At 33.4% G+C, this 24,580-nt stretch overlaps 6 protein-coding genes across 10 annotated transcripts; 3 read left to right on the top strand and 3 right to left on the bottom strand.

The window, feature by feature from the left end:
• Positions 1–1,472: 1,472 nt before the first annotated feature.
• Positions 1,473–3,626, bottom strand: LOC135831898 (PXMP2/4 family protein 4-like). 2 transcript variants are annotated; one of them, XM_065344746.1, is made up of 4 exons: positions 2,819–3,626; positions 2,441–2,656; positions 1,910–2,041; positions 1,473–1,834 (listed from the first exon to the last, which is right to left on the bottom strand). In XM_065344746.1, exons 2-4 carry the CDS (start codon positions 2,636–2,638, stop codon positions 1,685–1,687), a joined length of 480 nt encoding a protein of 159 aa, XP_065200818.1. In that variant the 5' UTR covers positions 2,639–2,656; positions 2,819–3,626; the 3' UTR covers positions 1,473–1,684. The 2 variants fall into 2 exon arrangements, with proteins under 2 accessions (XP_065200818.1, XP_065200817.1); XM_065344745.1 differs by lacking the exon at positions 2,819–3,626 and having other exon boundaries at positions 2,441–2,790.
• Positions 3,627–4,086: 460 nt separating this feature from the next.
• Uba1 (ubiquitin-like activating enzyme 1) lies at positions 4,087–8,566 on the top strand. 2 transcript variants are annotated; one of them, XM_065344735.1, is made up of 4 exons: positions 4,087–6,950; positions 7,025–7,395; positions 7,472–7,642; positions 7,715–8,566. In XM_065344735.1, exons 1-3 carry the CDS (start codon positions 4,310–4,312, stop codon positions 7,598–7,600), a joined length of 3,141 nt encoding a protein of 1,046 aa, XP_065200807.1. In that variant the 5' UTR covers positions 4,087–4,309; the 3' UTR covers positions 7,601–7,642; positions 7,715–8,566. The 2 variants fall into 2 exon arrangements, with proteins under 2 accessions (XP_065200807.1, XP_065200806.1); XM_065344734.1 differs by having other exon boundaries at positions 7,472–8,566.
• Positions 8,567–8,909: 343 nt separating this feature from the next.
• Positions 8,910–13,337, bottom strand: DNAlig1 (DNA ligase 1). Of its 2 annotated transcripts, none has more exons than XM_065344736.1 (14): positions 13,200–13,337; positions 12,652–12,765; positions 12,264–12,580; positions 11,843–12,176; positions 11,464–11,674; positions 11,202–11,387; positions 10,986–11,114; positions 10,778–10,917; positions 10,497–10,698; positions 10,222–10,428; positions 9,931–10,147; positions 9,622–9,857; positions 9,253–9,543; positions 8,910–9,170 (listed from the first exon to the last, which is right to left on the bottom strand). In XM_065344736.1, exons 1-14 carry the CDS (start codon positions 13,310–13,312, stop codon positions 9,093–9,095), a joined length of 2,775 nt encoding a protein of 924 aa, XP_065200808.1. In that variant the 5' UTR covers positions 13,313–13,337; the 3' UTR covers positions 8,910–9,092. The 2 variants fall into 2 exon arrangements, with proteins under 2 accessions (XP_065200808.1, XP_065200809.1); XM_065344737.1 differs by lacking the exon at positions 13,200–13,337 and adding an exon at positions 12,834–13,006.
• Positions 13,338–15,627: 2,290 nt separating this feature from the next.
• Positions 15,628–18,099, top strand: LOC135831894 (cytosolic Fe-S cluster assembly factor narfl). The gene is made up of 9 exons (XM_065344738.1): positions 15,628–15,857; positions 16,015–16,110; positions 16,186–16,341; positions 16,440–16,548; positions 16,629–16,784; positions 16,857–17,102; positions 17,177–17,405; positions 17,480–17,634; positions 17,708–18,099. Exons 1-9 carry the CDS (start codon positions 15,789–15,791, stop codon positions 17,947–17,949), a joined length of 1,458 nt encoding a protein of 485 aa, XP_065200810.1. The 5' UTR covers positions 15,628–15,788; the 3' UTR covers positions 17,950–18,099.
• A 1,289-nt stretch (positions 18,100–19,388) lies between these two features.
• LOC135831897 (apolipoprotein D-like) lies at positions 19,389–23,448 on the top strand. 2 transcript variants are annotated; one of them, XM_065344744.1, is made up of 5 exons: positions 19,389–19,480; positions 19,603–19,768; positions 22,092–22,222; positions 22,764–22,966; positions 23,068–23,448. In XM_065344744.1, exons 2-5 carry the CDS (start codon positions 19,646–19,648, stop codon positions 23,196–23,198), a joined length of 588 nt encoding a protein of 195 aa, XP_065200816.1. In that variant the 5' UTR covers positions 19,389–19,480; positions 19,603–19,645; the 3' UTR covers positions 23,199–23,448. The 2 variants fall into 2 exon arrangements, with proteins under 2 accessions (XP_065200816.1, XP_065200815.1); XM_065344743.1 differs by having other exon boundaries at positions 19,437–19,768.
• A 35-nt stretch (positions 23,449–23,483) lies between these two features.
• Positions 23,484–24,413, bottom strand: mRpL21 (mitochondrial ribosomal protein L21). Its single transcript, XM_065344742.1, has one exon. It carries the CDS (start codon positions 24,247–24,249, stop codon positions 23,626–23,628), a length of 624 nt encoding a protein of 207 aa, XP_065200814.1. The 5' UTR covers positions 24,250–24,413; the 3' UTR covers positions 23,484–23,625.
• Positions 24,414–24,580: the final 167 nt, after the last annotated feature.

The raw sequence follows: 24,580 nt of genomic DNA, 5'->3' as shown, positions 1-24,580 counted from the left end.
TACTTAGGTACTTGAAAATTTTTTTACCAGTATTGGAATACTTACTAGATACACATATATTTAATTACGTACTATGCGTTTTTAAATGTGTACCTAGACCTACATAACATCACTTTTAATGCTGAAATTTTTTAATACCCAAGTCTTTAGTCTAACCACTTCCTGTTAAGGAAAAAAAACAACAAAAAAACGGTTTAAATATTTTCTCATCGATATAACAGTGAAATATGACAAAGATAATATAATCACATTTATATCTGTTTCAATTTCCGCAAAATAAAATTGTATCTGTTCTTCTCGTAAACTCGATACTCACCCGATAAGTAAATCTTTTCCCATGTGTAACTAGTACCTATATCCTATTCTTCAAAAATGGAGCTATACGCAATTGAACGCATGTTATGTATAGGTAGGTATAAGGTACTAAATTCTATACCTATTTTTATCTGTCGGAGTTAAATGATTTTCATTCAGTGAACAGACGTTGAAATGTACATAGAATTAAACTTCTGAAAAATCCTAATCACTTTTATAGGTACATAATTATGTAAGTATAAGAGTGGGCGGCTTCCGAAATGTTGAAAATTTGAGTAATCAGTTGGAAAAATTAGCCTTGAGTCAGAAAAATTGTAATTTTTTGATAAATCACATATTCATTGTTGGTTGATAAACTACAAATTATAGTTGGAAAATTTTGTCTCAGACGGCTTAGACCAGTTGAAGTTGCAAGATTCTCACTCCACATATCAGCAAAGAGACTCATTTTCCAACTTTTTTGGAGCTTAAATTACGTATATATTTTCAATAGCTTTCGCCCTCGCTTCGCTCCAGCCCAAATACCTATTTTTCTATTACTAGATTTCTGCATCAAAAACATATCTGTTCTAACTTTTGAAACTTTCAAAGGTAGAAAAATTTATCTACATACGTAGGTACGTATTCCTATAAAAAAAATAATACCTAGATAATTTACTTCATGAATCTCAAATTTTCAAAAATTTCAGCCCTCATTCGCTCAGGCACGCGTGTGGAAGTTTATTATTTTTTTAATTAAACTTTCTTAACACCCATAAAAAAATATTTTAATCAAAAAGCATAAACACTATTTTTTTTACCCCTTTAAATAAACACGAGTTTTGAAAATCTTGAATTGTATCCTTAAACTGAAAAAAACATCATTCAAATTCTGAAACTCCAAAACCAAAAAAAAAACTCGCATAAAAAACAAAACATGGGTTGCCTTCACGGCCGTTTGCATTGAAGCTTCCAGAAATTCAAAAAAGAAAAATAAGGATTTTTAAAAATGATAAATTGTCATTTTTTTCTTATTTCACTTTTAAAATTCGCGTTTTATAGGTAACAATTTCCCGTTAGAAAATTCGTAATTTTCAGTTGGGAATTTCTGGTTCTTTGCTCCTCCCCCCCCCCAAATAATGAACCATTCGCTACGACACTGACAAGTATACACAGAGTACAAAACCAAAAAGATACTATATTTTTAACATTTTAATTAACAGGAAATTGCGAATTATTATTTGAGAATTACATTAACAAAACATTCAATGAATCAAATATAACGCTGACTAGATGAGCAACAAAATATAAAAAAGGATTCATAATAGGGTAGGGTGGTATCTAATGGTAACTTCGAAAGTATTTTTGAAATTTCAACGACAAGAAAATATCAATTTATCGTCGGTTTTTCTTTTCTATTCATGTATGCAAGAAAAGACGACCACATTAAACTACAAACACTGACGAACGGGATTTTATTTCTTTCAGGAACATACATGTGATTAATTGTTTGTAATACTGGCCAGGCTAAAGCTCCAACCTGCGCAGAAAAAATAAAATAAATTTAAAACTGTTTCATTAAATCTGCGAACCATCGTTCGGAATGTGCACCTACTTTGTAAGTAGGCAGGAATTTCGCTTGAACTTCTTCTTTAGCTCCTTCAAGAGTTTTTCCTTCCAGAAGAGACATACCAGTATAGAAACTAACCATCGCGAACGGAGTATACGATACTTGTTCTACCACAGCCTATAGAAAATTAAATATTATTAAAAAGTAAAAACTGTTCATTCAACAGAAATAAGTATTAGGTACCAAGACACAAGTGGAAGCTCATAAAAAATGGAAAATAAATAAAAATATGAAAGCCGCTTTTTCATTTAAAAAATTTGAATCAAAAAATAGATTACATTGCACCTTATCAAAATATGACATAGTTACATTTCTCTCATCATCTGTTTTTTTTTCACCGAATCTTCCTATTTTATAACCTTCAGGAAAGGAATCTTTCCATTGCCCTGGATCTTTACCTACTCATCAACAAAGTACTTGCAAATGAAATGATGGCACTCTTAACTAGCTGGGTGCGTCTAATTGCAAAATATCCATGGATTATTGAACGATATGGTAGTAAAAATCAAATAATACCTTGGTGACAGCTGATTTAAAATCATTCTTCGGCCACAATTTGTTCGCCAACCTTAGCCACACATTAATCGTCGGTGCGACATAGAAACAACCAAAAACGGAAAACCTGGCAGCTCTTCTGAAGTCAAATTCCTCATCTCCAGCGATAATTTGCTGAAGAAAACATCCGGAAGGCCATATAGTTCCATAGGAGACCATTCCACGAATGACAGGATACTTCACAGAAAAATCATTTATTTTATTAAAAATAAGAAATATCTTTGTTAACATTATAAAGAAACATTTATTCGATTTACGCTTCGGTCACATATCAACATTATAATATCTATTTTCATGCACTTAATGCAAATAAAAACAAAAATATCGCAATGCACTTACTATTGTAATAGGTCATCCTGAAACCTTGGTAACTGCTGCAGAAAGTTGCCAAAATTGATAAAAATTTTCATAACAGAAATGCGCAAGTCTATTTTAAAATCCACTACTGCTGTAAAATCTGCCCATACTCACACAAGACGGTTTGGCACGAATCTTTTCTATTTTAGTTGGGTCATTTCAAGTCAGTTGTTTCGTTACGACAAGAAAAAAATAGCATAAATTGGAGAAGTTAAAAAAAGTTTAAAGTTTCTGACCGAAAAAAAAAATTGAAAATAATTTCAAAACATTTACCTAAATATTGTTTGTTAATTGCTTCAATTCAATCATGCTCGGGGTGCGTAATGCAGTGAAGTAGGTATATCTGAGACTGCAAAATTTAGAGGTCACACTGACGCGCTGCCGCGTTTCATTCAACAAGGAAGATGTAAAGAAAGAAAACTTTTCCATACAGACCTAAGAAAATGGGCTAATCAACTACCTACCTACCTACCTACAAAATACTACAATGAAAGCTGACAACAATTTAAATCTAAAACGAAAACCTAAATAAATCGTCTCAAATGAATGCTAATAAGTAATAACTCATTAGTCATTAGGTACATACTTAAAATTTTTTTCCAGCGCAAGAGCATAATAATTTCGATGAACCTGCACCGACTGCAGCTGACCCAGATTGTGCTGATCAAACAATTTAAAAAAATCAATATCAATATAAGTAGGTAGAACTTCTCCAAAAGAAAGAATCAAATTTGAAAAAAAAATTAGTTGCCCTACTCTTACTGTACTCTCTGTCTCTACTACAGTTTCTACACGAGAATGATGAGTTTGAAAAGTGTCAAGTTATTCATGCATGTTATTTTGTTCAAGTTCAAAAACATTGACGTCATTGACAATAATTATTGAAACTTACTTACATGGAAATTTTTCGGATAAATATAAATAAATTCAATTTTTTTAAATATATATTCAAGTTTTTTAACGCTAAAAAAAATTAAACATTTCAATTATTTCAAAAATTAGGGGGAAAACCATGGAAAAAGGAAAACTCGAATACTCGAAAAAAAATTTTTAAAACTAAAAATTGAATTTCGAATCTATTCTTGTATTTTTTATCTATGATAAGAAAATTCATTAGTTCGGTAATTTCAGGTAATTTGCGGTAATAAACGGTAATAGATGGAAAAAAAATCACAGATGCAAAAATGAGACAGAAAATTTCTACTTCGTTCAATTTTCAGTTTTCAAATTTGCGCAAGTATTTATTTTTCAAGTTCTTTCCGTGAAATTTTTTCATCCATTCCATTTCCCATTACGCATACGCTGTTCTTAATTTTATTTTATTGTTTGTGCCGATGTCGTCAACGATTCATACGTATTCGTGTTATCGAGAAAATTTCAGTGCTTTCTTTGTCTTACTAGACTGATTTCAGTATTGCAGCGTATTGCGACTAATTAAGTGAAATATACATTTGATCAGGGCCTTTGTGTCCGATGTCTGGAGTTGAATCAGCAGTAAATTTCGTTGATCCTCCAGCAGCCAAGAAGCGGAAAATCGCGAGTGATTTACCACCGGAAACGTCCGTTTCACAGGCAGCGAAAATGGCGCAAAACGGTTCGGAGTTGCAAGATATTGACGAAGGTTTGTATTCCAGACAATTATACGTTTTAGGCCACGACGCTATGCGAAAAATGGCAAGCAGCGACGTTCTGATTTCGGGTCTCGGAGGACTTGGAGTAGAAATCGCCAAAAATGTAATCCTGGGCGGAGTAAAATCAGTCACTCTGCACGATCAAGCAGAATGTTCTTTGAACGATCTATCATCCCAGTTCTACTTATCTGATGATGACATCGGTAAAAATCGTGCGGAGGCATGTTTCGAAAAGCTGGCAGACTTGAACTCGTACGTCATGTGTAGAGTGTACACCGGTGTTTTAGATGAAGAAATTATCAAACAGTACAGAGTCATCGTATTGACGAACAGTTCGTTAGATGAACAATTGAGAATATCTAAAATAACGCACGCAAACGATATTGCCTTGGTCGTGGCTGATACGCGAGGTGTATTCGCTCAAGTGTTTTGCGATTTCGGCGATAAGTTCGTAGTTACCGACACGAATGGAGAAAATCCGATTTCTGCGATGATCGCCGGAATTACTAAAGATGTCGATGGCGTTGTTACTTGTCTCGATGAAACTAGGCATGGTTTAGAAAGTGATGACTACGTAACGTTTTCGGAAGTACTAGGCATGACAGAGCTGAACGGCTGCGAGCCTAGAAAAATTCGTGTTTTGGGTCCATATACGTTTAGCATAGGAGATACGTCGTCGTATTCGGATTACATTCGTGGTGGTGTAGTCACACAAGTTAAAATGCCTAAAACTGTATCATTCGCGCCGCTTGAAAAAGCGCTCGATCAACCGGAATTTTTAATGTCTGATTTTGGTAAATTTGATCACCCGGAGCAACTTCACTTGGCTTTCCAAACATTACACGAATTCGTGAAGAAACACAATAAAGTTCCAACTCCGTGGAGTACAGCTGACGCAGAAACTTTCGTCGCTTTGGCCGAGTCTATCAATGGCGCTAAAGAAAATAAAATCGAAATCAAGAAAGAATTACTTTTAACTTTCGCCAAAGTTAGCGCTGGTAATTTGTCACCAATGAATGCAGCGATCGGGGGAGTTGTTGCTCAAGAAGTCATGAAAGCATGTAGTGGCAAATTCCATCCGATATTCCAGTGGTTGTATTTCGACGCGATCGAGTGTCTACCCAAAGACGGCGTTACAGAAGAAGATGCTAAAGTCTCCAATACGCGATATGATGGACAAACAGTCGTGTTCGGTAAAGAATTTCAAAAGAAGATCGGAGCCCTCAAGTATTTTGTCGTCGGTGCCGGCGCTATCGGTTGCGAGTTATTGAAGAATTTCGCCATGATGGGTGTTGGTGCTATTGATGGCAATGTTTTCGTAACGGATATGGATTTAATCGAGAAATCGAATTTAAATAGACAGTTCCTGTTCCGTCCGCAGGATGTTCAGCGAGCGAAATCCGTGACTGCTGCTAAAGCCGTACGTAAAATGAACCCTCTAGTGCGAGTTACAGCCCATGAAAACCGAGTAGGCCCCGAAACCGAAAAATGTTACGATGATTCATTTTTCGAAAACTTGGATGGTGTAGCAAACGCATTAGATAACGTAGACGCGCGTATTTACATCGATCGAAGATGCGTTTACTACGCGAAACCTTTATTGGAATCCGGTACATTGGGCACTAAAGGTAATACTCAAGTTGTTGTGCCCTTCCTGACCGAATCATACAGCTCGTCGCAGGATCCCCCTGAAAAAAGTATACCTATTTGTACGTTGAAAAATTTCCCAAACGCGATCGAGCATACGTTGCAGTGGGCCCGAGACATGTTCGAAGGAGTTTTCCGACAAGCGGCCGAAGCAGCCGCACAATTCATCGATGATCCAAATTTCGTCGAAAGAACTTCTCGTTTACCTGGTTCTCAAGGTTTTGAAGCATTTGAAGCTGTCAGAACCGCGTTAGTTGAGGAAAGACCTCTGTCGTTCGAAGATTGCGTCACTTGGGCTCGTAATCATTTCCAAGAACAATATCACAACCAGATAGTGCAGTTATTATTCAATTTTCCTGCTGACCAGTTAACCTCGAGTGGTCAGCCTTTCTGGTCAGGACCGAAACGTTGCCCTAAACCTATTAAATTCGATCCGGAAGATCCTTTACACTTGGATTACGTTGTAGCCGCCGCTAATCTCAAAGCCGAAGTTTACTCTATACCGCAGAACCGTAATCGTGAGCAAATTAAAGAAATCGTCTCGAAAGTTCAAGTGCCGGAATTCGTACCAAAATCCGGAGTCAAAATCGCCATTAACGATTCCCAACTACAAATGGCCAACGGAGACGGCGGTTTGGATAGTGAGAAAGTGAGCAAAATCTTGGAAAAGTTGCCCAGTAAGGAGAAATTAGCCGATCTTCGAATTCAGCCTCTTGAATTCGAAAAAGATGACGATAATAACTTGCATATTGATTTCATCGTTGCTACATCCAACCTTAGAGCTACCAACTACGGAATACCTAATGCTGACAGACATAAGAGTAAACTTATCGCAGGTAATTTTTTCATTCGATCGATAATTTGCACCTTTGATATACGTTTCACTAATGACATGTTATTTATTTTTCAGGTAAAATTATTCCTGCTATCGCGACTACAACTTCCGTAGTTGCTGGATTCGTATGTTTAGAATTGATTAAATTGACGCAAGGATACAGAGAATTGGAATTATTCAAGAACGGTTTCATCAATTTGGCGTTGCCATTTTTCGGATTTTCTGAACCTATCAAAGCTCCTGCTCAAAAATATTACGATAACGAATGGACACTATGGGATCGTTTCGAAGTGAACGGCGAACTTACTCTAAGAGAATTTCTCGATTATTTCGAAAAGAAACAAAATTTGAAAATCACTATGCTGTCGCAAGGAGTTTCGATGCTCTACTCATTTTTCATGCCAAAAGCCAAGCTGCAAGAACGTCTAGACCTACCATTATCGGAAGTAAGTTGAATATCACGCTTATCATCGTACTTTTTTAAATAATATGTTTTATTGATTGACATCGTTATGTTTATAGGTAGTTCGTAAAGTATCTAAAAAGAAAATCGAACCTCATGTGAGAGCATTGGTGTTTGAAATTTGCTGCAATGATAACGAAGATAACGACATCGAAGTACCATACGTGAAATATAATTTACCGAATTAAGCTATTCATCATCGTTGCCGTATTCTTGTTAACTTTACGCTGGTATATACTCCGCCTTTATTATTTTTTATTGATTAACGTATAAAAGTGATAAAAACCGCTTGTTTTTCCTAGGCATATATGTTTTTCACGATACAGTTTCCAGATTCATAAATTCGTCGGTTTACAGGAAGAACTTTTTTTCCTGATCTGTAATGATACGATCATAATATTATTCGAGTTAGATTAATTTATCGAAATGTGTTTTATTTGAAAATTGCGCCTTTTAAATATTCGTTTTTCCCCTTCGGAGAAATCGTGAATATTCTCGGTTTATTTTTGGTTGATCTTCATTGTATTTGGTTCATGTTTGCGGGCATATGTACCTATACATTTTTTTAAAAATCTTACTTCGCTACGCCCGTATTTTTATTAATTTTTTTTTTCAATTTGCCGAATACTTTATTGTTTCTTACGTTTAATCTATAAATATCATTTTTCTTATGTATAATTAAATTTATAGCAGATTAATTACGCCTATTAGTTGACACCTGAATGCACTAGTGTTCAACTGATGTGCAAAATGATTGTGATTTGTTTGAAACAATGTAGGATATAATTCATTCGTATGTTAATTTTGAAAAACTTCACTTTATTCTTGCAATTATTCGAACGCGTTTTATTATTTTTTTTTCATTTTGAAATGTGCTAGAGTATCTATACTCTGAGGACAACGTCGAAAAAGTTGATAAAATTTCTTATTTGATTTCATCGTATTGTATCAATTATCTGCGTTAAAAAATAACCAAATCGGTATAGTGTGTTAGTGTGAAAGTTGCCTAGAACATATTATTTAGATGATACACATTTATTCGATATTTAAAATGTTTTATTTAATATATATATATTACGCTAATATTTTTAAATTAACGATTGTGCGTGTGTGTGTCTTTGTAATAATGAATCAATAAATGTAATTGAATGGGATGCTCTCTGTCATTTGTTTCGTGGCGTAGTTCAGCAGGTAATACTATTCAACCTCAAAAAATATAAGTAGCTCCGAAATAATGATTTGACGTCACGTGTGTACGTTGATACTTTTTTGTATCGATTTTTTCTCTACGATTGTTGAATTCTGTCTACTTCGAAATTATCTAATCTTATTAAAGCTAACTTGGATTTTTTCGCTGAATCGTATGCTTTAAAGCAGAATATTGTCATAGTCAAATTTGAGTATGTACTGATTTGTTTAGATCCTAATCCTACGAAATTTAAAAATTAAGTCCCGCAGCATGATTACAATCACTGGAAAATGAGTCGTGAATCGAGGAACTGATGTATAATTGTATATTTAAAATATTAAGAAAATAAATACAGACTGATCAGTCTTACAAGACAATAACTTAGGTTGATTTTTCAGTGGAACATATTCACAAATACAATCAAATAAATCGACATTTAACTTACATACAAATCAATTGAAATCTTTCCAAAGCATATACAAGTGAAAATATTAGAAATCTTCATCATTGAAAGCGCTTGTAGTACCTTGATTTTTGATTTGATCCTGATTTTTATACAATTCGGCGACCTACACGAGAAATTAAGATTTAAAAATCGATAATTCGATATAAATATTTGAAACGACTAAATTGTAAGATTTCAAAACTTACTTGTTGAGCATTTGTAGCTTGCTCGACATTTTTATCGTCACGTATTCTCAAAAATCTGGGAAATCTGAGAGAAACGCCTTTTTCAGGATCAACCAAACCGATCGCAGCAGAATATACAGGCGATAAAGATAAATCAGCACATTTGACTTCCCATACTTGCGCCGCATCGAACCAATGATCAGGTTTTAAACTAGCATCGCATCGGTAATATGGTTTAGCTTCTTCAATAATATGCTCCTTCAGGAATTTAGTGTGTTGAGCTAATATCTCGTCACTGAATCCGGTACCGATCTGCAATTTGTAAAAGTGAGCATATTTTCCAAAATACGTGGACCAATAGAAATTATAATTATAGATATGATTAGTTACCTTACAAATGGCCTGATATTCTTCGTTCTCTTCATCATAGGAAGCGAGTAAGAAACCGCCATAATTACCGGTTCTTTTACCTTTACCAGAGTACCCACCGATGACCACTAAATCCAAAGTGTCCCCCACACCTTCTAGGTAATCTTTTTTCAGTTTTAACCAATTTCGTGACCTTTTGGCTATTTCGTAAGTAGCTTCGGTATCCAATGTTTTCACCATCAGTCCTTCGCAGTTACCTACAGAAAGGAAAATTCGAGATCAGCGATGATATCAATTGAAGAAGGAAATCACGAATGAGTACTGTTTTACCTTTCACGGATTCCTCTAAACATTCTTGAACTTCCTCCATCGTATTCGTATCCAGAGCTATGACATACACAAATTTGCCTTCCACCTCTACGAAGTGGTTTTTCAATAATTGACGACGTTCTATCAAAGGTTTTTGAACAAGTGATTCTCCATTTAAATACAATAGATCGAACATAAATACGCAGACTGAAACTTTTATCTCGTTTTCGTCAGCATCCTGAAAATGACGATTAAAAATTGAACTTTCGAATGCATCGATTAAAAACGAACATTACATTCGATAATTGATACCTTTCGTTTTCGAGTGCTCAGCACTTGGAAAGGCATAATTTTTTTCTGATCACGATCCCAAGCAACTGCTTCGGTATCTAAGATGAAAGATTTTACATCGGATTTCACTGTTAGTTTGATATTTGAAATGATGTCGGGATATTTCGACGTATTGTCTTCTTGATTCCGACTGTATATTTTTATCCTTCCATCTTCCATCAAATGAATCTAAAATCATTTATCCATAAGAAATAAATTCGGATTGCAATCTTGTTTTTTAATTATCAAGATTATACCTGTGCGCGTTCTCCGTCATATTTCCATTCGCAAGTGAATTTCATTCCTTCAAATCTTTCCAGAACTTCGCGTGCTCCTTTCGTGGGCTGCGCTAACATCGGTTTAACCGGTAAACCAGGAGTAATTTTACATTCTTCCGGTAAAGCTCTGATACCTTTTTTCAAAATTACTGGAATTATCATGTTATAATTGGGGCATTCGCTAGAACAAAAAAAAACAAGCAAAATATCAATAAAGTTCAACAAATTAAATGACGAAGCTTTCCTGAAAATTTGCGCACCAAAATGTGGTTTTCAAAACAAGAGCCTCTTCATCAACTTTCTTCTTGAATTCATCGGCAGAAATACCTTTTGCAGCACTTAGAATCTCAGGAGGATACGATTGATTGGTGGGCGTTGTAGTGCATGCCAAAGCAATAGCCTAGAATCATATGCCTGAGTTAAGAAGAAATGGTTAAGTACACATAATTATATAGTAATCATATTTACTTGTAAAACAGACTGCTCGGCTAAACCAATCCTCATTTTTCCAGCCAATGATCTGGTTACAAAACGTGCTTCGCAATCTCGGCAAGCAACAAATAGGGCTTCAATTTTTTCGACTTTTTTCTTCATAGCCTGCGAGTAATTCGAACAGGTGTATTAGAATAGCGTAAATATGTAGGTACATAAGAAAATGTATTGAAATATGAGAAAGCATAGTACTTGATTTCCAGAAATTTTAGCGATGGCGGTCAACTGATTGAAAACGGACTGAACCGTGAGTGGAGCTGGACGATGCATAATTATTTGTTTAGACCGACTTTGCTCTGCGACAATTCCCAAATCACCAGTCACTGCAACATCTGCTTTGATTTGGTGAACAGCACGGCCTGTGCACTGGGCGATGGCCTGAATAAATTGAAAAATTATTTGATTACTTTGACTGAGTAAGATTTGTACGATAATCAAATTAAAGATGGCTTGCCTTCATTAAATACATATCAGCGATACCAAGCTCTAGTCCTTCATACGCTGGAGCTAATGAATTCAAACACAAATAAATACTAGGTAAAAAGTCATCCTCGCTTAGAACTATCACTGATCTCAAGTAATTGGACAATATTTCGATGATTTTTAATCTGGCGCTGGTTTCTTCTATTTTCTTCAGCGTTTTAGCTAATGCTAAATATGGAACACTAGAAAACAAAAATAATAATCATCATTACATCGATATACACCATAATTTTCGTGTTTTATGCGAAACACATCTAAAGCTTATAAAGGGATCAGAATCATCAATTAACAAAAAATGGTCACAGATTATTGTCGAATTCCAAAAATATATGCATTATTATGCAACCAACCGTTCTCTATGCTTCCACGGAGCATCTTCTACAGGATGATAATTGCTTTTATCTGGGAAATATTCCAAAATGGATTCATTTTCAGATGATGTTTTATTGGTGAAAAACATATTTCCATTGGCCACTTTTTTAGTAGGTTTATTTTCCTCGGCCTCAGTTTTTTTGTCAGCGGGCGTGTCTTCATCCGATTTTTTTTCTGTTTTAGCTTTTTTCTCATTTTTCGCAGGTTTTTGTGGTTTCACAGGTGTTTCGTTGTCCATTTCTTTATTTTCTTTTGTTTTTGTATTTTTTGCAGCGGGTTTTCTGGGAGTTTTACTAGGTCGCTTTTTGCCAGCTATAAAGGAACATATGTGTCAAATACATATATAACATCTACTATCTACAATTTTCTATAAGAATTAAAAATAAACTAGATGCGTACCTAAGAAACTCAAGGTTTTAAGTTCTGTTTTAGGTTCACATTTGATTTCTTTCTCAACCTCTTTTACAACATCTTTATCAATGTCATCCTTGGCATTTTTATCAGTGTCTTTCTTGGCATCTTTATCCACGTCTTTCTTGGCATATTTATCGGCGCCTTCATTGACATCTTTATCAATGCATTTATTGGCATCTTTACCAGACTCCTCTCTGACTTCATCAATCGTTTCATCTTCACTTTCAGATCCTACATTAATACGTTTTCTCTTTTTCTGATTCTCAGGCGGAGTAATTTTATCGGTAATTTCTGAGCTGCCACTGAAAAAGAGATATTACATCATCTTATCTCGAACATCAGGAAAAATTGTATCAGCACTTCAATGACTTACTTTGTCTTAACAGGCGAGGATTCCTTTTTTTCTGTTGTGGTTGTAGAAGCAGCGCAAGATGAATTTACTGCTATAGCTGTTGGAGTTTTGGGAGTTTGTCTTTGGAAGAATGATCTGAAAAAAGCGTACGTCATGTTTCAGTGGATTCACGCGAAAAGTGAAAAGTAACGAACAATACATACGTGATAGATTTTTGAGACATTGTTTTAGCATTCGCGTGTAATGTTTTACCAAAACCTCGTATTAATCTTCTCGATAATGCATTTAGCATCACGAATTTAGAACAAAAACTCAACTTTTTTTAAAATACCAAAAAACGCGCTAGATTGAAATTTCTTATCAAATACTTTATCAGTGTTCTTGACTTTGTTTATCAACGTTTATTGCTAATTTTCGTCGATGGTAGGCAGCACCGTCCTACCCAAGATTTTTATCAACTTTTTAATTTTTTTTATAAAGTTTTCAAAATTCTCAAATTTCTATTCATTTATTATAATGTTTGATTTTAAACGTTATTTGGTGAATCGTGATACGGATTTTTCACTTACGGTTCAGTGGTAATGTTGATGCCAGTTGCGTTGCTGCTGATACACGCAATAGTATTAATGTCATTCGCCAATAAAAGAAATCCAACGTTTTTAATAATAAAAGTAATGTCCATAGTATGGTGAAAAAAAGTTGGAAATGACAAAAAATATTCTCTTCAAAAGTTCAAATGAAAACCTCGTCAAGAGCAATCACTTGATGTAGTTGATGTATTATGATTGTATGCGTCGACTGTATGTTATTATACAGTTTAAATAAAGTCACGAAAAAGCAGAGTCTTGTTCATTATTTAATACGTAAAACAAATTCATCAAATTATATAAGTACAAAACGAGATGATAAAGGCATGGTGAAAAAAAACAATGTTACCACACACACCGGATAGAGCTTAAATCTAGTTAAATTTCGATGGCAGTGTTGCACATTTTTAACACTCCCTTACAACACAACAATCGAAAGTTCAGGAATACGTAATTCTAAAAAATAAAATCAAAAATAGCACCTAGTAATAAAAACTAGAACAAAATCACAAAGTGAGCAAATTTGGATAGACAAACACATGTCATGAAACACTTAATTCTAAAAAGAGTAGATAATATGTTTAAAAATACAAAGAACACAAGAAATGTAAAACAATTTTAACAAGCAAGTGTTACCTTTTCCTTTTCTTTTTTTACCTTGCAATTTTTTGAGTAGTGGCCCTTATCTCCACAGGAATGGCACACTGCATTATTTCTTTTCATCAATTCAGGGCAGGAATCCACAAGGTGACCTTTCGTTTTACAATACTTGCAGGATTGATCTTCGGAATTAGTATTGGATTGAGCTGATGGAGGAGTTGATGAGGTTGCTATCAGGGCTGCTGCTGTTTTCACAATCACAGGTTCGTTTTTCGGATCTGGTTCTTTCTTATCAGCACCTTTCAATTTACGTAGACGAATATCCTCGGAAACCAATGATGAAATTAAATCTTTGAGCTTGATTTTTTTGTTCAGATTAGCTGCTGATACGATTGCATCGAAACATTTAGGTAGAGATGACAAAATTCTTGTTTTAAAAGCGGACTCGGAAATGCTATCGCCTAAGTTGATTATCTTTTGGCGCAATATTTCAAGTTTACTCACATTTTCTTGCATGGATTTTTTACTGTCATACTCGAAATTGAAGAATTCCAGTTGCAGTTCATCAAGATCTTCTTCTTTTGGACCATAGAGCTGTTCGATTTTATCTAACATCAAAGTTGAAGTGGTACAATGCAAAATGTGACTGGTCACATGTTCACTGATTGTACCTGCGATCAAGAGCTTGAGTTTCAATTCTAAACTTTCTTGTTTTGTTTTTTTCGTGGTATGATGCACTTCTAAGTCATGTAAGTTTGTTACTTGTTCTATAGCTAAGTTCAATCGAAAACGCCATTCAGGATAGTTCTGTGTACCTTGTAGTTTGGAGATGCCATTTGAGATGCTGATTATTAGGTTGTCCATGTTGACTGAGTTCGGAGATTGAGTGGTTGTTCTGTTCGAGTGCGAGATCCAATGATCGAGTTCTAGTTCTTGTTCAAAGTTCAAGGAGTGCGAGGCCAAATATGCCGAGTTCAAAGAGTGCGAGGCCAAAATTGCCGGTAGTACAAAGTACATTAGTTGAAAAATACCATAGTTCGAGTTCGATTTCTGTTCGCGCACAGTTAGGCAAGGGACTGGGCCCATAACCTGTTATTATACAGTTTAAATAAAGTCACGAAAAAGCAGAGTCTTGTTCATTATTTAATACGTAAAACAAATTCATCAAATTATATAAGTACAAAACGAGATGATAAAGGCATGGTGAAAAAAAACAATGTTACCACACACACCGGATAGAGCTTAAATCTAGTTAAATTTCGATGGCAGTGTTGCACATTTTTAACACTGTACTTATATGTTGTTATGTAATCGAACTAAATCGAACAGAAGATCGTTTTGCAATCCGGCAATCAGATTGATACTTGATAGCGTATGTATAGATAGAGATCAGATCAAATAGATTTAAATTTTGACTTCTACATCTACGAACGATAATATGAATGACGAATGTCAATGTTCAAATCAAGTACATGTTACTATAATGTTACATGTAAATACATACAACAGTTAAAATGAATAGAATAATCATTAAAATGAAAATAAATTATTACAATCATGCATGATGCAAGTAGGTATACCAATCGATAAATTACAATAATTAATTACTGTACGAACAACGGTACAAACTTATAAACTTGAATACAATCTGGAAACATCAATCAAGAAGATCACTCTCATACATCAGTTCATCACAATTCACAAGGTGTTCAACAAAATTTTGAAATCTTGCTTTCAAAATAATAATTTTTTTTTGAAAAAACGCGGAATATTTTTGAACAACCAATGAAATTAAAGTTCACGCTGTTATCAGTCCAAGTTGATGATAGTAGATAAAATTAATTTTCGAAAAGCTGAAATTAAATTATGCATATATAATATAAAATTTTGCAATTAAAATGGATTCTTTGGTTAGTAATGATCAGCAGTGATAACATTTTCTATCATTTTGTTACAAATATCTAATTCTCCATGGCCTCCGTTGGATTCAGTGGAATATTGCAATTGACAGACTTGGATGACTTCATCGTGCCATCCCAGGTATAACTATCATTTTATTTGCTGTAGTATCATACATCTGCTAAGTTGAAAAAATCTGGCATTGAGCATGCAGAGCTGAATAAATTACATTTATAATGTCGTCGCTTGAAACCAAGCATAATTTTATTATTCGATTCAATATTGCTGTTTGTTTTAGGAATGTATCAAACCTATAAAAATCGAGAAAACTGCCGCTGGAACTGGTTCTAAAATCAAAATTCAAGATGATGGTTCATATTTGCACATTTCGGAGGTTTGTCTTTCGACTGAATTTTCAATAGTTTAATTTTAAATCTTTACCTATTTCTAATTCTATGTATCATCAAAGGATGGAGTTAAAAGGAAATTGGCTCGGGTAGATATATCATTGAATGACTGTCTGGCTTGTAGTGGCTGTATTACTACAGCTGAATCCGTTCTCATAGCTCAACAAAATCACGACGAAGTATTGCGAATTCTGAGTGAAAACAGCATATTGCGACAGGTACATTTTGTGACGTAAATTGATTATTTGTATGAGCTATATTTTCGTCTAAAATTTGAAAACTGTGTTTGAGTACTTTACTTACATATTTGTTTTAGAAAGGAGAAAATTCAAAATTCATTGTTATTTCGCTATCTGTACAACCTGTACTATCACTTGCATCGAAATATGCGATCTCCAGTCAGGATGCTTTCTTCAAATTATCTGGTTGGTAATATCTTCGGATACACATGTTATGGTTAGAGGACTTGCATTGATGAATATTTTTTCTTGAATATTTTGGACAGGGTTTTTCAAAAGCAAAGGAGCAGATGCCGTTTTTTGTACTAAAATAGCTGAAGACATAGCCTTAACAGAAACAACTCGAGAATTCTTAAATAGATGGAAAAATAAAAAATTAGGGTGTACCCCGTCGTTACCAATGTTTGCATCCGCATGTCCAGGTACTTTTTCGATTATAATCGTCCACTGTTTGTTTAAAACTTCATTCTGAATGGTTTTTTTTTCTATTACAGGCTGGATTTGCTATGCGGAAAAGACACATGAATTTTTGTTACCTTGCATTAGTTCTACGAAATCACCTCAACAAATCATGGGGTCGTTGATCAAAAATTGGTTCGCTGAACAAAAAAAATTGAGTCCCAGTGATATTTACCATGTTACGTTGATGCCTTGTTATGATAAAAAATTAGAAGCATCGCGAGATGATTTTTATGATTCGAATATTGACGCGAAAGATGTAGATTGTGTTCTAACACCCGGTAAGCCCTGATTTAACTCCATTACATTATTTTTTAAAAATCATTTCAATTTATCTCAATTTTTTTTAATTCAGTGGAAATGGAAAAAGTATTTCAAAATGAACTTATTGATTTGTCTGAAATTGAATCGCAACCTCTCGATCAATTATTTTCGAATGAAGATTCGCCTACTTGTGAAGAACCTACAGATATAAGCATTCATGATGGATCAACTTCTGGTGGATACGCCTATCATTTGCTGATTAAGGCTGCTAAAGAGTTATTTTCAGAGGACCTTGCAGATGTTGAATTTAAAGTCATCAGGTACGTGTGATTCTTGATTTCAAAGGTCAATGATGATCATTTCATTCGATTGATCAAAATCATTAATTGTTTAGGAATCAAGATTTGCAAGAGATATCATTTTCAAAAAACGAAAACAGTTTACGATTCGCTGTTGTTAATGGTTTTCGTAACATTCAAAATATTGTTCAAAAATTGAAAAGAAATCGGAATCCGTATGATTTTATTGAAATAATGGCTTGCCCGAGCGGTAAGAATTTAGATTCATCTCGATGAATTCTTTTTCAAGAAAAAACACCAAAATTTTTGTTTTTATGTAATAGGCTGCATTAATGGAAGTGCTCAAGTCAGACCATCAGATGGTGTCACGTCCAAAGAAATGATTGAAAAACTAAAAAAAATGTATTATGAGTTACCAAAGTGCTCAGTTCAAAAATCTAATGAAACAGCTCTCCAAGTATGCGACAAATGGATTAGAAATGATGACGATAAATTTAAGTCTATGCTTCATACTTCGTATCATGCTGTTCAAAAAAGTGCCGCATCTCTTAATATAAAATGGTAAAAATAAAAAGAAAAGAATGATAATTCCAATATTTCTATAGGACTTCGCATTTTATTCATGCGTGTTGTGTTTAAACAATGCCAATAAATATAATTTAATAATAAGTAATACTTGATAAATTTATTCGCTATAGTAAAGCTTCCTGACTGATTTTGTGTTAAATCTGCTATTTGAGAGTCGAGTGATATTATGTTTAACTTGAAGTGATAGGTATTTTATACTTGAAGTGTACATTACTGAGTATATTTCGATTTAATAAATTTTTTCGCGTTTTAGATTACGGCATTGTCAAATTAAAGTCATTTTCAGAAAATGACTTTCATAAAACCGATTTTTCGAAAATTACCTCGATGTCATTCGTACCTTTCATCTATTCATTTTTTAAAAACTGCGTCGATTCGGCGATGGAACTTCACATATGAAAATTCGAAGCATCCTGTGCATCCTGTCAGGATGCTCCTCATTTAGAAAAATATTTCATGACGGAGATGTTGATATGTTGATGGAACGAGTAGGTATCATTTGCGCTTTGTAACTGTTTAAAAATGAAGGTCCGCTTTCAAATCTATCAACTTGTCGTCGCAACGTAGATGCGCATGACGTCATTTAATTGAAAGTAATCGTAAAGAATAAATGGTCCCGGATATTCTTCGAGGTACAAAGAAAACTGATGATAATATAAACAAATGAGAATGACTAACGTGAGTTTCATATATCGGACAAACAAAACGCGTTTGAAAATTAGTTCATAATCAGGTTTCCATGGTGTACTTACCATGGTTGCGGTTGAAAGGTGACATTTCCCCTTTAAATTTCGTTATAAAAAGTTTCTTTGCTGATGATATGTATTTTAAAAAATGTAAGCCTTCTGAGTTCTGAAAATAAAATAAAAAAAATATGAATTCAATCAGTCGATATTTTTCAACATACTGCTCTACATCTTCGTAATTCTAGAAATACTACCTACCTACTTGTAATATTAACTGTATTCATAAGAGACTCGGTCATCGAAGAAAAAGTGATTTGTAAGAATATTTAGGCGATTCAATTGACATAATTTCAGAAAATAAATTACCTATTTATTATAAAAAGCAATTGTGAACATGATAGTAATACCAGTGATATTTTATTCAAACACATTTGTACTTATTCAATAATTGGAGAAAAGCCCTTTTTAAAAAATTCATACACATAAGGCTTACCTGTCTACGTACTTATGCATACGTATAATTAAAAATTGTATGGTTACTAATAGCCTATAGGCCTATCTTAATTTTTCGTGACATTCTTCTTTCGCAAAACTCCGAAGTTGATTTCGATGTAAAATAAAAATGAATATAAAACAAAAAAAAATTCCATCGGTTTAATTAAAAATAAAGTATGCATGTGAACCTGTTGATGGAGGAAAGTGTATGTATTTCCCCAGTAAATAATACTTTCGAGTAATCCATTAATTCGTTATTTCCTACGTTAGGAGCAAAGTAAGTTATTTCATTGTTCATTCGCTCGTGTAACGCGAATTCAGAAGCAAGTGGGTTCTCAGCGTTTATTATGTTATTTACGATTCAAACCGCTGCTCGGTTATATATTTTACAATTTCCACTTCGATTTTAATCTTATAAATGATCGATATTTCCTTATGTGATTTTTTAGGTCATCTTGTGTAGCTAGTTTCGTCGTAATTTTAGTTTTAAATATGTTCGCGTACATAACTTTCGTGCTGATTTGTGTCGAACTGTGGATAGTCAACGCGCAAACACCTACCAATTGGGGAAGCTGTCCGGATCATCCGACAGTAGATCAGTTTGATCTTGAAAAGGTAAATATTTGTAAAAAATTTACCTAGGTATTTTAATTCCTAAAATAAAGATCTCATTATATTTGAGTGGTGCTAGATACTTATTATTTTGTGAAATGTAGGTAGGTATAGATATCTGGTTAACAAAAGTGAATGGTGTAGGAACCAGTTTGTCTGAATTATTCTAACCTTCTTCACGTTGTATAGACAAATATTTCAACACATGAAGTTCAAGAACATATTTTAATATGTGGGTGCATTAGAAGCAACAATATGAATATTATTCAAAGTATTCTCGTAAGAAAATATAATAACCTATGTGATCCCACTTACGAAATTAAGAAACCTTAAGTAATGTATTAAGAAAGATTTCCTCCGCTGGACAGTCATTACGTTTCATAATTTTTCCGCACAAATGTAAAATTGACGTTACACATTGAGAATTATGAAAATTGTTACACGGTATGCATATTATGCACGATTGGTTGATGAAAAATTTACGAGAATTTACCATCGAATCATTCAAATAATCCTTAGGTTCAACACATATATTTTATAGGTACATAATTGATGTATATCGTTCCTCTTTGCAAATTGAGCCCAGATAGTTAAATTCAGGTATGTGATTTTAAGCATCGTGAAATATAATATCTACCTGTGAAAGTTTTGATACAATTTTTTAAAATAAGTAATTATGTGCATCTGCATACATGTTGAAGTACTTTATTTTTTATCAAATGGAAACCATCATAAATGTACCTGGTGCATTAGTATACAGTGTACGTATAGTGGTTTTATGGATTCCAGCACGAAAAATCAATTTCTTCTTCGCTATTACCTACCTGTCTTGTGTATAGGTACACAACGAATGAATAAAAATATTAGTATTTGTAAGTACTTAATTTGTTTAATAATTTACCAAAGAACACGAAGTATTTTAAGAATTTTGAAATTCAGTAAGTTAGTTTTTCTATTAAAAGTTTATTTTTTTTTAAATGCCAGTGTAACAATTTATAGATATCCTGCCTAATCAAGTGAGATGATTATGAGTACCTTTACGTTTTATTTTCCCCCTTTGTTTTGTATATTGTATTACCTACATACTTACCTAATACATACCTACCTGGCCATTGAATCGATCTAGAAAAAAAAATAAATAAAAAAAATACCGTAATATCCTAATAGCTGTGCTTATTGTTACCTGTTAAAAAGGATCTAGCGAGTAAAATATTTCAACAATTTCTGCCTGCCATTTATTCCAGGTAGTTGATTCATACGTATGTACATAAATAAACAACTTGCTTATCGTGAATTCGTGATGATAAAGGGTTTCGAGTTCAAGTATAAAATAATAGGTACCTAATATGCATTTGATTTCTTGAATAGGTATTTTTAAAATGCATGTTGGTAGAGGTACTAAGTACCCACAGAAGGTAAAAGCTATGAAGCTGTAGAACTCAAAGATCGTTTGAAAAATATTTCATGAAATATGCTGCTTGCATACTTAGAGTTAGTATTTCCATCACTAGGTGTAGGTACCTACTTATCTTATGAAAATTTTTGAAGAATTTCTAAAAATATCCAACGCAATGATTATACTTATTATCATACCTAGGTATATGTAAATTCTATCTCTCTTAACGTGACTCTTATTTTTTGTTCATTCTTCATAGATGATCACTGATCAGTCTATCATGTTAGGTAGTAGATGGCAGGTACACGGATGAACGTGTCAAAATTACTTTTTCTCGTGGAACCTCAGCAATATTTTTTTGAGAAAACAGAACGTTGTATTTTCAGATTTAAATTTTTGGGGGCAATCGGTAAAAAATTATTTACTACTATACGAGAAAAAAGGAGTTAGGTTACCAAAATTAAAGCTGTGGGTCTTTCAATGATTTTTTTAATTTTTGACCAACACTCGAATATTAAAGAGAAAAGATGAGATACCTACCAAAAAGTTGAATGAAAATTCGTGATCCGGTTCCTCAAAAAACACGATGTTTATAGTAAAAAAAAGAAACGTAGGCAATTAGGCATAACTCAGTAGGTATTTTACGATTTTTGGAATTTTCAAAAGAAGAGAGAGAATTTAAATGATTTTCTCGTCCTTTGAGACAAGAATACATAGGTATTACACAACTCTTATTACTTTGTAAATTTAATGAAAAATTGAAAGGCTGCAGAGCATAGCAAAGTGCAGGCTTATAGTTGGTTCCTTTTTTTGAATAATTATGTATAAAAATTGTACGTATAATGTATATAATTGTATAATACTTTAATACAGTCCTCCAATTTTTAAAACAATTTGAATAATTTAACTCATTTAATCGATTTTTTTCAGTTTCAAGGACCATGGTATGAAATTGAAAGATCATTTTATGTTTTCGAATTACTTGGTAACTGCCCAAAATTCAATTTCTCCATCACATCAGGAGATTCCATGGAGGTGAAATTTTCAATGAAAAATCGTATGTAAGTATTAGATACCTAGTAGGTATATTATCGTGAGACAAGATCACATAGGTAGGTAACTAGAATTTTATAACAACAACAAGAAAGAAATATTACAATTACAGCCGAGTTTAATTTCCGACTTTTACAGCTGAAAGACTAAAATTATAACGAAATTACTATTCTAAGAATTTGAGATAGGTTTGTAACCTTGTTCTAAGGTATTGAATTGAATAATAGCATTGTTCGTATAATCTTACTCGCACATTTAATTGCCACTTTTTATTTTCAAACACGTACTTACAGCTTACGACGACCTATTAAATTGAAATGGGCTTTTTTCATTGCGAGCATGAATTATTATATTCTAATAAATGAATGAATAAAAATACACACACACACACACTCAAGGCAGTTTTACGCCATAGTCAACGAATAATGAAAATATATCCGTGTAGATAAATTTCAACTACATACACTTACTGGTGGATGCAGAATTCTGCAGATTTCTTCGTAATTGTATGAAATAAAATAAAAAGTTTCACAAATAAATTTGTTACAGAACTGGAAATAAAAATGTAATAGATGGACTTGCTTATCCGAAGCCTTACAATCCTGCAATATGGGATTATAGAGTGAACAGCGGATTGCCCAAATACCTCTCAAGAATAATGCCAGGTTCTGGCAAATATTTTATTTTAGACACTGATTATGACAGCTATGCTATTATGTATTCTTGCTCAAATTTAGGATTATTTCATTCCGGTGGGTATTTACTTAATCTGTTGTATGTGAATAATCGTGAATATTATTTTATGGTTTACAGCTCAAATCACCTGAATGAGTGTTTTTAAATTGTGTTTCAGATTTGATATGGGTGTTAGGAAGAGATAAAAATCTTGAACCGGAATCTAGAACATTGATTTATACGCACCTGAATAATTTACACATTGACGAAGCAAGATTAACACTTTCAAAACAATTGAACTGTCCGTAGATGGCTGAAATAAGATTATTTTTAATCTGCCTAGTCAATATTCTTAAACAGATATGACTTACTAATGTAAATCATACGTACTTTTGTTTATATAGATATTTATTCAAATAATTTTATATCATGACTGCATGACAATAATTTAATTTATGGAATGAACTTTTGATGATCGCATAATATTTTTCACAAGTTCTTCAACTATTTTGATATTACCTATTCGATTTCCAAGACAAAATATACCTTCTTTTTAAAAGTGTGTTACAAGTTTTTTCGTAAATAAAGCAGACCTCAAATAATAACAAAATTTATTTACATGTAAAATATCATACAAATGCGACGAACAAAATATTACTTATCGAATGAACTGAAATATGTTTTACAACAGAATTGTAACTTAGTAACCCAGATACAATTACAAAGGATGATAATTTCACATCGATCTGGTGTACTCGCTGTATGAGAGCTCGTTTAATTGAGGATAAACTTCTATATTATTTATCCTAAGGTAAGTCAACTCTTCTCTAACAAAATTAAGATTATGAACTCGCTCTTTATGTATTCTATAAAAACGGAATTTCGTATGCGTCAAATCTTTGTTCAATATTGAAGCGGTAACATTAACGATGTTCCTGGGTAGAATAGGTCTACCAATGAGAGTAAAATTGGCACCTCCAACTAAAAGAACCTTTTCAAACCTCAAACTATCTTTCATCTTGGGAGCCCAATTTTTTTCAATTATTAATATATCTTCAGCTGTGACTTTGTACTGTTTACCAAGTATGTAGATGACAGCAAACAATCGTCCAAACGAGCCATCCTGTATATGATCGTTCACCTTCTTTATGATTTCTTTAGATTTGACTCTTTCTTCTTCGATGTTATCCTCAATAACTTCTTGAAATGGTTCGTATACGTTGGTAAATTTTGGAACTTTGGGCGGCTCAGGAGTTTTATCAATCGGTCTAATCGGATGACGGAAATGTTCCCAATTGCTGGATTTGTATCGGACGAAATTCAAACATATCCTGGACACAGGAGACCACTTGAATAACATTTTGGGTCGCTATGATTAATAAATGCGAATATGTTCAAATTATAATTCAATAAATTAAAATTACACCGAAACCGAAATATTACAGTGAGAGGGAGATGCCGAAACGGTTATCACAAGTTGGTTTTAGTTTTATCTATCAAATCAAATATGCACGTTTTTCAAAAGAAAAAAAACAGTTTTGCTACGCATGCGCAACTTAGATCATTTTCATACGCGTATTACGGTAAATGACTGTAGTTTTTACAATGTATTTGCCCGTGGCAAATTTTTTAAAAATATTAAATAAAATAAAATTGTTCTTTAAATAAAAAAATTATTGAATAATTTTGAT

This window comes from Planococcus citri, chromosome 1 (assembly GCF_950023065.1).
Source record: "Planococcus citri chromosome 1, ihPlaCitr1.1, whole genome shotgun sequence".
In the NCBI taxonomy this organism is placed as follows: domain Eukaryota; kingdom Metazoa; phylum Arthropoda; class Insecta; order Hemiptera; family Pseudococcidae; genus Planococcus; species Planococcus citri.
This window is presented reverse-complemented; position numbering and strand designations above follow the sequence as displayed.